The 14,010-nt window shown below is 39.2% G+C and overlaps 2 protein-coding genes across 10 annotated transcripts; both read right to left on the reverse strand.

Moving 5' to 3' along the window:
- Positions 1 to 157: 157 nt before the first annotated feature.
- On the reverse strand, positions 158 to 6,623 carry prelid3b (PRELI domain containing 3). Of its 2 annotated transcripts, XM_070902675.1 has the most exons (6): positions 6,528 to 6,623; positions 4,977 to 5,145; positions 3,566 to 3,655; positions 3,117 to 3,187; positions 2,913 to 3,015; positions 158 to 2,386 (listed from the first exon to the last, which is right to left on the reverse strand). In XM_070902675.1, the coding sequence occupies exons 1-6, from the start codon at positions 6,557 to 6,559 to the stop codon at positions 2,270 to 2,272; spliced, it is 582 nt and encodes a 193-aa protein (XP_070758776.1). In that variant the 5' UTR covers positions 6,560 to 6,623; the 3' UTR covers positions 158 to 2,269. The 2 variants fall into 2 exon arrangements, with proteins under 2 accessions (XP_070758776.1, XP_070758778.1); XM_070902677.1 differs by lacking the exon at positions 3,566 to 3,655.
- A 1,193-nt stretch (positions 6,624 to 7,816) lies between these two features.
- On the reverse strand, positions 7,817 to 11,305 carry tubb1 (tubulin, beta 1 class VI). 8 transcript variants are annotated; one of them, XM_070902022.1, is made up of 5 exons: positions 11,216 to 11,298; positions 10,152 to 10,260; positions 9,813 to 9,923; positions 9,325 to 9,417; positions 7,817 to 8,721 (listed from the first exon to the last, which is right to left on the reverse strand). In XM_070902022.1, exons 1-5 carry the CDS (start codon positions 11,270 to 11,272, stop codon positions 8,273 to 8,275), a joined length of 819 nt encoding a protein of 272 aa, XP_070758123.1. In that variant the 5' UTR covers positions 11,273 to 11,298; the 3' UTR covers positions 7,817 to 8,272. The 8 variants fall into 8 exon arrangements, with proteins under 8 accessions (XP_070758123.1, XP_070758124.1, XP_070758121.1 ...); XM_070902023.1 differs by having other exon boundaries at positions 7,817 to 8,566; positions 9,290 to 9,417; XM_070902020.1 differs by having other exon boundaries at positions 7,817 to 8,599; positions 9,101 to 9,417.
- Between the last annotated feature and the right edge of the window lie 2,705 nt (positions 11,306 to 14,010).

Raw genomic sequence — 14,010 nt, forward strand, 5'->3', positions numbered from 1 at the left:
GACACTGAAGCTGCAATCAATAATAACATGTATTTCTTTTTTGACAGGCAAATACTGCAAAATAACCAAATTAACAAGAAAGCACAATCACAATGGATACAATGCACTCAACACCCCGTTATCTATACTACACATAAAGAAAGGAATGACACAGATAAAACATATAATAATTTAAATAACTTTATTTTCAACCATTAACATCACACTTCCACAAAGTAACTTAAAAACAGCGATATTTAATTCACTTTTGTCAAGGTAAGATTTGATCTTTTTTTCCTAGATGACATGATACTTCTCAAGATGAAATTGTAAGTCTAGCATTTGGCCACAGTGTGGCGGCATGTGGCTCTTGCATTTCAAACATGGAACATCAATGCATGCTATCAAGTGACCAACATTAGAAGAATGCAGTTGTACTGTCCTACACCTACTGTAGGTGTTTCAGTGTGTATAGACGCTGATAATACAGAGGAGCACTGCAAAAATATACCAATGACTTGTGGAATGCATGTTTAGTGCAAATCTCCTGACTGAACCGCCCAAAGGCAGTCGAGCTACTATTTTGACAGAATCATATGCTCCTTTTCACATGGGCCATGTTGCTATTTGACAATAACTTATCTGGATAAATATCCACTCCATGTTAAATATAGTATAACTTATGTTGAATGCTAACTCAAAAACAGAACAATTATTTTTTGGAATACATTCAATTTTCATTTCAACAGCAACCTTTTTTTATTTTAAGCTGGTGTACCTAATTTGAAGAATTACTGCCTTTGGATCTTCTATTAAACAGGATAAAACATTTTTTTTATTGCCACATTCTGCATTTTTTTCCATAGGCACAAAATGCACAAAGTACAATTTCTAACAAGGCATTTGATACCACATTTCTCAATGGTCAACCCACGTCGCAGCTCACTACTTCAAAACCAGCTCTTTCTCTAAATAAATATTCCTGTTATAGGTTTAAAAAATATATTAAAAGAAACTAAATCTTTCACCATTGCTACACTGCTGTTTGTTATATGAAGAGAGACCTTCTCAAATGCAAATTGTAACCACATTTAATCACTCAAACAGTAATACCAAAATATTCACATATTATCAGCACCCTCAGCATGTGTAGCAGCTTTTCTTTGTTATAATATATTATTTAGCAAGTGCAAATATAGGTCGATAAAGGTCTCAGCCTTTACACAGAGAGGACATGCTGAGAGGACTGTGTTACAAGTGAGGAATAGTAGTCTTGTGTGTATTGATAAAACAGTTTGAGTTCAGAAAATGTGTTCAGGTACAGTAAGTTCTTACCGTTTTGCTTGTCTTTACACATCAGACTGAATTACATCTAAGTTATACTGACGCAGCATTGGAGATGGTCTTTTACTTCAAAAACATAAATATGACAAGTGTCTTGATCCCTTCACTTCACTTAAATACTTTAATAACAATTAGTTATCACATAATAACAAAATACAGCTTACATTCAGGCTTACATACATTGCCTGGTACAGAGCGTCTTGTTATTACTGAGGTCCCGCAAGAAAATATTGTTGAGGAGACGACTCTCTTACACAGATAAACCTGACAGTGACACATTTCATTAACGTGTCACTGTCGGCGGTTGTTAACCCAACCACACAAAACCACTTCCATGTACCCTTGACTTGAACAAGGCATTGTTGTTTTTGCTATCATATTTCAACAGGAGTATTCCTCACAGTCATGTCTATACATCTCACCATGACTGTTTTTCTTATAGCTCTGTCGCTGTAAACACAGAGTTCATGCCAGAGGAGACTTGCTGGCACTCTGAGGTCTTTTGCCAGATAAAAACGCAGCTTACAAAGATGCTTTTAAGAGGCTGGACAAAAAGCAGTGTTTCTTCTTTGGCACTTTTTGTGTGTTTTCAGTTCATCCCGTGCCTCCAATACCTCTTTGCAAATGCTACATCTTTCCAAACACACAGATAACAGTGGTGTTTGACCCTGAGTGTGCCTCTCCCTTTCCTTCCCCAAGTCCCTCATCACTGCGGCCCTGCCAGGCAGCATCTCCTGAACATACTCCACAGACTCCCTTTATGTTGCAGCTTGGTGTCAAAAATATATCTAATGTAGATAGTAAAGTATACGAGACGGATGAATTGTACCCTCAAATAATACAAAAACTCTGGAGCACCAAAACAGCACCAGGGCATCATAAAGGGAGGCCGGTGTTACTGGCGTGCAGCTTCTCTCAGAAACCTGCTGGAAAAGAGAGGCAGGTGTCATTTCTCAGTGACCGCAGCAGCCATGGGGGTCCGTATGGTCCCGCGTGCTGTGGCTGCCAGCTCCTCGATTTCTGCGTTCAGTCGCCTGATTACCCACTCCATGGCTTCACGGCCCTGAAGAAGAACAAACATGAAGCATCAGTCCACAGGAGGCAATATAAAGAGAATTACGTCAAGTTGAATAGAAGAAGGACAAGAATTTTCTGGGGATTTTTGTATTTTTTCTTGTGAAATCTCAGATACTTTTCACAGTTTCATGGCCTAGAAAAATCCATTTCAAGGGTAAGTTACTATTTGGCTGAACTGCTCACAACTTACTTCCACACTAAAGGGCGACAAGTAGACTTTGCTTCATTTTAAGAGATCACAACTTAAAAAAAAAGGTTGGGAGCCACTGAAACAGATGACACACTCCTTTATTATTTTATAAGTAGTAAATATAGGCCATATCATCAGCCACATTGGACAACTGGGCAAGAATATGATAATTAATGTCCTGACGCAACATGTTTTTTTAAGCGCAGGACACAAAGAATATTGAGCCTAGATGTTTAGTTTAATATTTGTCATATTGGGAACTACCATAAATGGGTCTCACAAATGTTTTGGGTCCCACCTGAAAGACTAAGGGATCTCTTACCTTTCCAGCGTTAGCAGAGATGGTGCTAGCCATAACTCCCTCCAAGTAACTGCTGAGACTGACTCCTTTCACAGAGATGATGGCCTCCTGAGTCAGTATTGTTCTAGAGTTGAAAAGGGGTTAAAATAAATAATGGTAAAAAAAACTTGAATCCTTCAGAAATTCTTGATTTATCAGTGTTATTTTAAAATTGTAAAAACGTACTTCTCTTGATCCTCAGGGTGTGGTTTGTATGTTAACTTTTCATCCACAGACACCATGTTTGTGAAAGTGATCTGTTGAGAAAACATCACAAGAAACTAATGTTAACGTTAAGAATTTTAAATGTTTTATATATCACACCCCACAGTGAGGGCATGGGAACGCAGCATTATGAATGTAATGAGCTAACGACCTGTGGAACAAGCAAGACTTCATTCCAGACATGTTTAACACCCTAAGCTTATGTGTTCAGACAAATGGAAGTCACGAAAACTAGATCTAGATGGGTTAAGTGTGTTTTTGGTTGAGGCATGCAAAATAAAATCTATTTTGTAAACAGATACATTCAAGCACACTGAGGTCTCGCTCTTGCTCGTGGCTGTCACGCACACACTGATGGTTGAATCTCAACAATAACCCAAACGAGGGGGTGTTATGTCTTAAGTACTCACATTTGTGGACTGAAGTTCGAAACTCTTCTCTTTGGGATCCACAACCGAGTGCTCCTTAACATACGTGTACGTTCGTGTGTTGCCAATGATCTGAAGACAAACATGGAAACACGCTTTACTACAAACTGAAATTAACAGCTAAAACTGTTTTCTTGCAGATGTTACTGAATCAGTGTCCTTGAAATGGAGCCTTTATTTATTGATTGATTTACTTATATTTATATATATATATATTTATTTATTTATGGTTGGGCTACACCAAAAAGTCACTAAGTACACAAAGCTTCATGTACTGTATGCAATTAATAAACAAATCATCTGTTGACTTCAGCTTAACTAACATAAATCACATTAAAAATAATTCTTAATCAGTGTTTTCAGCAGAAACACACCAGTGCAGTTTCATTATATGCAGTAAATCTGAACTTGTTATGATTATTTTGTTTTAAGCAACTATTGCCCCCAGGATTAGAAGAGTACAGAGGTAAACATCACAGGAAGACGTCTTCATGATACATCCAGTTCATACACATACACTGAGGCTCAAGGGTGATTTGAGACAATCCGATTAAGGGTTACATTAATATGCTATCAATCACTGGGACAGTCTGTGTCATAGACTGTCCTTGGAATTAAAAGGGGATATTCATAGACATCGTCATTGACTATAACCCCATCCTCAGACATCTAAGCAAAGGTCAGTACTAAAGAACAGCAGCCGATTGGCCAATGTTTACAAAGGTTGACACACGACCAAGTAGCAGGATATTCTCTTTCTCCAGCCTTATCATTCATGTGAGTTCAGAAAGGCAAAGAAACAGGGGAAAAGTTCAAATGTTGCAGAAATCCAGAGGCCTCCGTCACTGCTGTGCATTCTAGTGACCTCTAGTTTAAACCCGAGCTGACAGAGATGGAAAGTTATATCACATGCCATCACGGGTTACTTCTCAGCCATGACAGAAATGGCACTACCGTGTCCTGTACAACACGAGCCTTGGCACACAGCCAGCCATGAACTCGCCTGGGCTCCAGTCAGCAACCACCTCTGCTGCTGCTACCCCTGGATAGAAATAGCCTTGCAGGGTTAAGGTCACGCTCACTGGCTGGAAAGCATTAACCTACCTCCGGTACATAACTGACTCAGGCTATAACTGGATTGTTGTGTCGTGTTTTATGGTCTGACAGTTAAACTAATTTTAAGCCATTTTATCACCACAATATGAGAAGATTATGTGTTTTGTTATGTTCCAATACTTTTTTCATCAAGTGTCTACTGCTTTGATGAAACAAAGTCAAAGAGAAACACCCAGACCACGATCACACACACTTGCAGGTCATGTGTTTCTCCATTCAGAGTCACATGTGTACATTTTCAGTGTGACCAAAGTAGTTCAACGACAAGGAAACTCACAGATTTCACTATGGATGGAAGACCCCACTCTGTGCTGAGCAGTCTTTTACTGTGGAGGCGTCCCTGTTTGTCGATGCCTCTGTCCAAAACATCCACTCCGATCACACTGGGGTTCATGGGGTTGGGGTACTTCTGCATAGCAGCCTTGGTCACCGTCTCCCAAGGATGGCTGTTGAAAAGAAAGCCAAAAATTTTATTGTAACATTGCATTAAAATTCTAGAGCTGATAGTCAGTTGCAATTTGTAAACATGTCTTTAGAAATAAATAATTCTTTGCAATTTCAAGACAAAAGTGAAAACAAAACACTGATATCCAACTGAACTTACTTTTTCTATTTTCATGGTAAAAACATATACTAAAATCTCAGTACCCTACGTTCTAAGTTTTTTAATAAATGTGCAGTGGTGGAATGTAACTAAGTACACCTACTGAGTACAATTGTTTTAGTACTTGTCTTTTACTTGTGCATTCCCATTTCATAGTACTCCATTACATTTATCTGACAGCTGTAGTTATTTCACAAATTAAAATTGGACATACAACATATACGGTCATCTTATAAAATATGATGCATTGTCACAGATTAAACTATCCTACAGTGTATAAAATAGACCAACTACAACAGTAAAATGCTACTATATAATCCATAATTTAGTATTTGTACAGTGTGGCATACTTTCACCACTGCTTTTGAGACATTAACAACTTAACCGACCCAAGGGCACCAACTGTTTGTTAAACAAAAGCTCAAATTGATGTGTTGAAACAAAGTTAATATATTAATATGGAGCTTTTTTAATTTAGCCTGGTTCCAGTCCTCTGAATGACTGCCCACTCTTCAATATTTTCAGGGATTAAATTAGAGTGAACGAAGTGAAACGAAACGGTATTCAGTCTCATTAATATCAGTATAATAATAAAAATTTTTGAACAGCACTGAAAAGTAAAGATGGTGGTCTGTCGAGTAGAAATGCGGGTCGAACGTAGTGGTGGATGGTTGCCAAGGTGACGCGTGAACGCGCCCGCGTTGCACAGTGACGCAAGGAGGCACGGCAAAATGTAGGGGAAAGGTCGCGCGCTGGTGGCTGTCCCTGACCGGCTGATTACGCAATTTGACAGCTTTTTCAGCATCCAGACACGGACAGTCTTGAGCTCACCTCTGATACGTTTTTAAGTTCATTTTAGTAAATCTGTACGTTTTTGGTGTTGTTGCTTGCCTTCTTGCAAAGTGGTAATCAATAAAAAAGGCACCAACTGTTGGACGGAGGGAAATCTGGCAATGTGACAGTTAACGTTATTTGCTTCTACTACTAGCATACTAGCTATTAGCGTGTAAGTTATTAGTTAACCTAGTTTAGCATCTTTTTCTGGTTGACGTTTTCTGTCATAAACCATGCGTATGCTCTTTACAGGATAAAATACGAAGCCAGCTGCCATTAACGTTACTTAACTGCCTGAACCAGACCATGAACCAATGACAGCTGGACCATCTCTACCGGGATAAAAAAAAAACTATCATCTAGCTAACAGACGAACGTTAGGCTACTTACTTGAATATGTGCTCTGATGTCCAGATCTTCATGGTTTAAGTTGAAGCTGATGGTGATGCGGAGGGATGAGTGGATTAGCCGGTGGGTAGACAGGCACAGTCTCACTGTCTGAAATCGGTGAACCACGTTCAAAGACAACCGCAAGTCCCCTCCCACTGTACCAAAGCGGTCACATGGGTTGAAACAGTGACGCACTTCCGCTAGTCAGAACATGCCGAGTCCACTGAAGCTGAATGAAAACTAGTTTATTTAAACTCGAGAATCGATGAACGACGTAACTGTAGAGAGAACAACATATGAAAATAGCTCTTCATCTTAACATACAGCACGCAGTGTATTTCCTATTCACCAGTGTAACCTACATTTAACCTTTGATGTTACACAATTAAGCTCAGTGAAGGTTGAACGTTGTCCTCTGCAACCTTGGAAGACTGAGAGAAAGTCGGCTGTTGATCCAACAGGATCAACTGATATCTTTATGCAAATATGGTATTGCTCTAAATTATCACTCTGGAATGTGCAAAACTTGATGGGCTATTTATTTTTACTCTCTGCAGCTATTAACACGTGCCCGAAGAGAGTATATTTTTTACATGACATAATTTACAGAAACCATCCTTAGTGATTTTTAAACATTTAAGCATGTTTCTGCTCAAGACAGTTATGTTTTATTTTCTCAGACTTTCTTAACACAATAATTGTACTTGTTCAGGACTATAAATAAAAATTATTTAAATGAAACAAGGAATAACTAGTCACATTAAAAAGAAATATACAATGTGACGAGGGGTCACAAGTTGACATTGCTTAATTTAAGGTTAAGGTTTGGAACCACTGGTCTACTGAAAGCTGTGTGTTAGTGAGTGCTGGCTTCTTGACCTCATTGCCACTTTGTAACTTGAAGCAGATTGGCCTGCGTGAGGTAATACTGTGTGTTGTCACCATAACCTATATTCACATGTGGGTTACATACAGTATCATCTCCTTTATCCCTGTCTAGTTGACTTTACTGCAGTAGTCCAGGGGCATCTCCACGTCATGTGTGCTTATCGCAGAGTGCAGACACTCTGGCCAAGTTATGTGTAATCTCTATGCCCCAGACTCGCAACAACGGGAGGAAACTGTGTGACAGCCTTGAACGTTACCACTGTCACTGTGCTGTCAGGGTGCTGTCCATCACTGCAGCTCAGTTTAGTTTGTTTTAGTCCAGTTTAACTTCAAATGATAAAACTGAATGAAAAGGGAAATATTTTTTTAGTGTCGTAATAAATGTACCCTCAGCTGTTCACTCTTTGGTTTTTACTGTTTTTAATTACCGTCATAACTTAGATACAAAACACTCAATGCAACATTTACTGTAGGTCTGAAACAGAAAATATTGGACAAACAGTGTTAACATCAATTTCATTTTTATGGCTGTGGATTATATAGGGCTGGCATGACATACAATTTTCCATATATACATGAAGAAATGTCCACAATTTTCAAATATTTACTATAAAAGAAAAAACTCAAAATCTTAAAAACAAACATACAAGCTTACAAATCATTTGAAGAATACATAAAAGACAATAAGTACTATTGTGCTAAATGTCACAGCACCTTTTATCTATCAAGTAAAGGCTATTTAAATCGACTATAGACATAAACTACAAAATAGGAGTTCCTTTTCAGACCAACAATCCCACATGTTTTCCACATCCTTGCAACAACCTACACACCACACTGTATATACCCTATGTCTTCTACTCATCTACAGTGTCTTTGCTCAATTCAGTCACTGTTTCCAGTTTAACTTGCTCCTGAGACTGAGCCTTTGTTGTCGCTGGTGATGAGGGTCCCTCCTCTTCTTCGTCCTCTGCTTCCCAATCTTGATCAGCAGTGGCGTCTTGGTACTGCTGGTACTCTGACACCAGGTCGTTGAGGTTGCTCTCTGCCTCTGTGAACTCCATTTCATCCATACCTTCTCCTGTATACCAGTGGAGAAACGCCTTTCGTCTGAACATCAGGGAGAACTGCTCGCCCACGCGCCGAAATATCTCCTGAATGGCCGTGTTATTGCCGATGAAGGTGGAGGCCATTTTGAGGCCTCGGGGTGGGATGTCACACACAGCAACCTTGACGTTATGGGGGATCCAGTCCACAAAGTAGTTGCTGTTTTTCTGCTGCATTGCGAGCATCTGTTCATCTACCTCTTTGGTGGACATCCGGCCACGGAAGATGCCAGCAACCGTGAGGTAGCGGCCCCGCCTTGGGTCACACGCTGTCATCATGTTGCGGGCATCAAACATCTGCTGGGTGAGCTCAGGTACCGTGAGGGCTCTATACTGTTGGCTGCCACGGGCTGTCAGGGGGGCAAAGCCTGGCATGAAGAAGTGGAGGCGAGGGAAAGGCACCATGTTGACAGCCAGCTTCCTCAGGTCTGCATTGAGCTGTCCGGGGAATCTCAGAGAGGTCGTGACCCCGCTCATGGTCATGCAGACCAGGTGGTTGAGGTCCCCGTAAGTCGGTGTGGTCAGTTTCAGCGTGCGGAAACAGATGTCATAGAGGGCCTCGTTGTCGATGCAGAAGGTCTCGTCTGTGTTCTCCAGGAGTTGGTGCACTGACAGGGTGGCGTTGTAGGGCTCCACCACCGTGTCAGAGACTTTAGGGGAGGGCATGACGCTGAAGGTGTTCATGATGCGGTCAGGGTACTCCTCTCGGATCTTGTTGATGATGAGGGTTCCCATGCCAGAGCCGGTGCCACCCCCCAATGAGTGAACCAGCTGGAAGCCCTGCAGGCAATCACAGCTTTCACTCTCGTTCCTCACTCTGTCAACCACCTGCTCCACCAGCTCCGCTCCCTCTGTGTAGTGGCCCTTCGCCCAGTTATTCCCAGCTCCTGAATTCCCTGTAACACCAAAATAAAGGCGTGTAGGTCCATCTAATCTAATCTATTGCAATAATGAAAACATAAAACACAAAAGTTGTGCCACTTCTTTATGGAAAACTGCACTGCATTAAGATGATCAATTCTCCATTGCCAGTACATATGTTTCCACTATTCTTTGTTTTTGTTTCCAGTTTGAGATATTACATTTTCTTCTATGTGTTAATTATTCTCTATTCTCTCAAATTAAATGGAACTTTTTCAATGCCATTGGAAAATGCAAGGCTATTTTTCTTACTCGAAGGTTGAAATTTTATAAATATCTCATTTTCACCCAACATTGACATGATACAAACACATAAAAGCAAGACAGTCTTGGGTATTCCCCAGTATGACTGTTTTGTTTTTTGTCTCACCATGGATGAAGTTGTCTGGCCTAAAAAGTGCTCCGATGCGACTTCCTCTCACACTGTCCATCGTACCAGGCTCCAGGTCAACAAGAAGGCCCCTGGGGACATATTTACCACCTGCAAACAGAATGGAAATGTATTACTAATATAGGAAATGGGTATCCTGAACATAAATATGTCCTCACTTTGCGTCAAAGCTTAAGAACAGTCATATTTTAAAAGAACAACTAGTTAATAAGTAATTGGTGGTAAACAACTATACAGATGACATAAACTGATGTAGAAAGAATATTGCAGCTATCAAATGAAGTATTCGCAGTCTGTCTACAGTAACCTCTATGTTACCATGTGCCTCGTTGAAGTAGACGTTGACCCTCTCCAGTTGGAGGTTGCTGTCTCCCTCATAGAGTCCTGTTGCATTGAGCCCATGTTCTTCACTGATCACTTCCCAAAACTACAAAGACAAAGCCAAAGAGGGAAATCATCATTGTAATATCAACAGAATTTAACAAGGTGTTAGTTGTAGCCAAAACCTTAAAAGTTTAGCTGTTTAAAGAGATGAAAGAATTCCCCAGAATATTAATACACAGGTAATATTTTCACCCAAGAATTATCTTTCTTTATTTCACACCTTTCACCTTCAGCTCTTTATATGGTTGCTCTCTTATGACACATCTGCAAGTTTTTTTATGCAGCTTAGCAGAAGAATAATTGTTTTATCAGCATGTACCTCAGATCTATGCTCACACCAACTCTTCACCAAATGGGTACATTTTATAATGTGTCCCTGCTTATTTATTGAAACAAGAGTAGCTTGTGGCAATTCTGCTGACCAGAATCCCTGCTGCACACAATAAAATAATAAAGTTATGTAACAGAATAATAATTAACTGCTTGATTCTTAAACAGCCACATTCTCCAATGCCAAAAAGTATTATGTGTTACTATCTTGTAGTTCCTCTCTCTTGTTTTGTGTTAGCCATGATAAAAATGTCCCACCCATGCTCGTCTCGCTTTGCCCCTTATCTTTTCTCTGAATGCTTGACAGGGAACACCCTGTGTCACTCACAACTGTTGATGGCTCCATGCAAAGGAACAGCACACGTCAAAATATGTGTCATCATTTTTTAAAAAGTAAAATGATAATGATATAAGTGTCAAATATTTAAAAACATTTCCCCTTTTTATCTCAGCTAGTGTGACAAAGGTTTTTCTTCTCAAACAGTGACACTTGTAGCTTATATTTCAATAGATCTGTCATTAGGATTCTTCTCAAAATTACATACATAGTTGTGATGACGGCCACGGGAGACAGACAGAACATTATATTAACGTCTCAACATTTTCAACAAACTCAGGACTTTTACACATTATAACTTTAACAGTGGAGAAGGATTTTAATGTATTACCTTTGAGCCGATCTGGTTGCCACATTGTCCAATTTGCAGATGTACAATTTCACGCATGATGATCAAGGTACAGTACTCAGAGCTGCTGGGGGTCTCTAATAGGCGTCAGTACTCTAACCAGTCTTTTATACAGCACCAGAAGTGATGTCATCAGTGATGTCAGCAAGTCACCCCAGTCAATTATATATGAGGCACTCCCAATACACAATGAAAAATATTAGATGAAGTATCTATTATTTTACATGAAGGAGTTTTCCATACTTTTACACTCTTTAGGTAGTTTAGGTTGGATTACTGTGTCCTCTGGTATGCTGCCATGTGTTTCGTTGTATATGTGTATGTTTCATTTTGTTTGTACTCTGTTTTGTGTGTAAATAATACAATGAAAGTATTCAATTACATTAAAAAGGAGTTGTTAATAATGGAAAATGTATATAGTAATTCCTATAAATTAATGAATTATCAACTGTTGCAGAAGAAAATGATGCACGACAGAACAACATTATTATTATATTGGCTCTCTATGGCTAAAACACAGCTGTGCCGCCTACCAAAAACAGGAAGGAAGTGTAGAGAAGATGAATGTAGTTTGTTTCTCTGGCCAGTATCAGATAACACAACAATAATATAAGAACTACATTAATATGATTATACTGTACACACACGGTAATACTGAACATGTTGTTCCCATGTCTGACAGGAAGGAATAGTTTTTAAAAAAATTTAATAAACATATTTTTTAAAAGATTGTAATATGACAATTTGCTGCCTTTTCACCACATGATTTTGACAATGTATTCCATTTTTTCCCCCCTAAATGAACCAGAGGTAACAAAATAAACAGTAACAATCAGCGATTATGTCAGTGTAGGTGTAATAATAATGGAGTAAAATATGAGACAGGTGGGAGATCATGTATGAGAGATGAATCAGAATCAGAATCAGAAATACTTTATTGATGCTACCATCTAGAGGGCTGTCACAGGCATAACACGATACTGTTGGAGCACTTATTGTTTTATAGATGAGCAAGGTGATTTAATTTGTAGATTTGAGCATTTTCTCATGTCAGAATTTATCAATCCAACATGTGAATAAAGCCACTGATAAGAATGGTTTGATTTACTGCAACACCTGAACAGAGCAGAGCCATCATTAATGTTATTAGTAACACTGGTGCTATTCCTACTCTGACATGTCAAGCTATCTGCTGTGAAAAAAGCCTGTTGTATTAATGTTAGAAATAGTAGCAGCATCTTTAGTTAAACTTTTGATTTACCACAGGACATGTGTGGCACAATCATTGAACGGATAAACCTAAATACATAAAGGTTGTCTAGTAGATTATTTTTAAGAAACGTTGATTTGGATGGGGGTCCACACACTGAATGGATACATATTTTTTGTCAAAAAAAGATAGCCAGTGTGCGCTTTATATTTTCCTCATCTGTGTGTGTGTGTGTGTGTGTGTGTGTGTGTGTGTGTAAAATGTAGTTAACTATTTAATAGCATATGAAGTTCACAAGGTCACCAGTTTAAACAAGACAGTGTATTAACTGACTTATTACAATACTAGTAGAGCACAGGATGATGATAAAGATAAAGGACCCTGAAAACTCTGTTACTCACAGAAATGCCAAATTAAAAACTTCTAATTTGTTGCTGTGGTTAATGCGTGTATTTTCCTCCACCAACCTCTTATAGTTACGAAGCATATGCACAAAGGTTCAGTGGTCACAGGTATACCGGCAGTGGAGGAAGAAGTACTTAGATCTTTTACGTAAAAGTACCAATACTACAATGTAAAAAATATTCCATTATAAGTAAAAGTCATGTATTTAAAATCCTACTCAAGTATAGAAGTATTATCAGCAAAATGATACAGCTACAGATGCATCGATGCTTAACCAACATTTTACTGTTATAGCTGTTCAAGGTGGAGCTAGTTTAAACTACTATGTTCGTCCAGTGGTCTCCAACCAAGAGTCACAAGTACGATATTTCCCTCCGAATTATAATGGAGTTGAAGTACAAAGTAGTACAACTTACTTTCCACTGCTGTACACCAGTGAAACTAGATGTTTACCAAGTAGTGTGGCCTTCCTGGTCTGAGTACACAAAGTTTGTAAAGTAGAAACGCCACAGAGGCACAACATGAGGTCACAGACCAGTGTTTGTTGTTCTGAGAGATTTGATCACCTTTAACTTGCTTCTAAGATTAAAGCCATTACTTCTTTTACTCCTTCAGTTGTCTGTTGGGGTTCATTAGAGAGCCACAGTAGCATTTAGTTGTCACTGATGACCTTTATGTGTTTTGCCCTGAGCTTCTTTCCCTTGCCTTTTGACGTATTTGTGGAGGGAGGTGTTGGTGTGTGTGTGTGTGTGTGTGTGTGTGTGTGTGTGTGTGTGTGTGTGTGTGTGTGTGTGTGTGTGTGTGTGTGCGCGTGCAGCACTCTGCCTATTTGTCTGCTCCAAACAGTATGTGTGTCTGTGGGTGTATGATTAGTGATGCACAGTGTTTCCATGCATGCATGTGAGAGCTAAAGGGGAAACATTCAGATCACCGTTAGGTGAGTTAAGCTGACAGGACATCTGGGTTGAATTCTCAATGTTTCTCAAACTGTATCGATTAATTAAAATAATGTTGCAACTGTTTTGAATAACCATTGGGTTTAAAAGCCGTTCATGGAAACTCTCCAGTCATTTGAACCCAAATATTGCAAATAATAGTATACATTTTTGGGACTGAGACATCAAGGTTTATCATTATCCAACCCAAGATATTGTTGGAGGTA

This window comes from Enoplosus armatus, chromosome 3 (assembly GCF_043641665.1).
Source record: "Enoplosus armatus isolate fEnoArm2 chromosome 3, fEnoArm2.hap1, whole genome shotgun sequence".
Lineage (NCBI taxonomy): Eukaryota > Metazoa > Chordata > Actinopteri > Centrarchiformes > Enoplosidae > Enoplosus > Enoplosus armatus.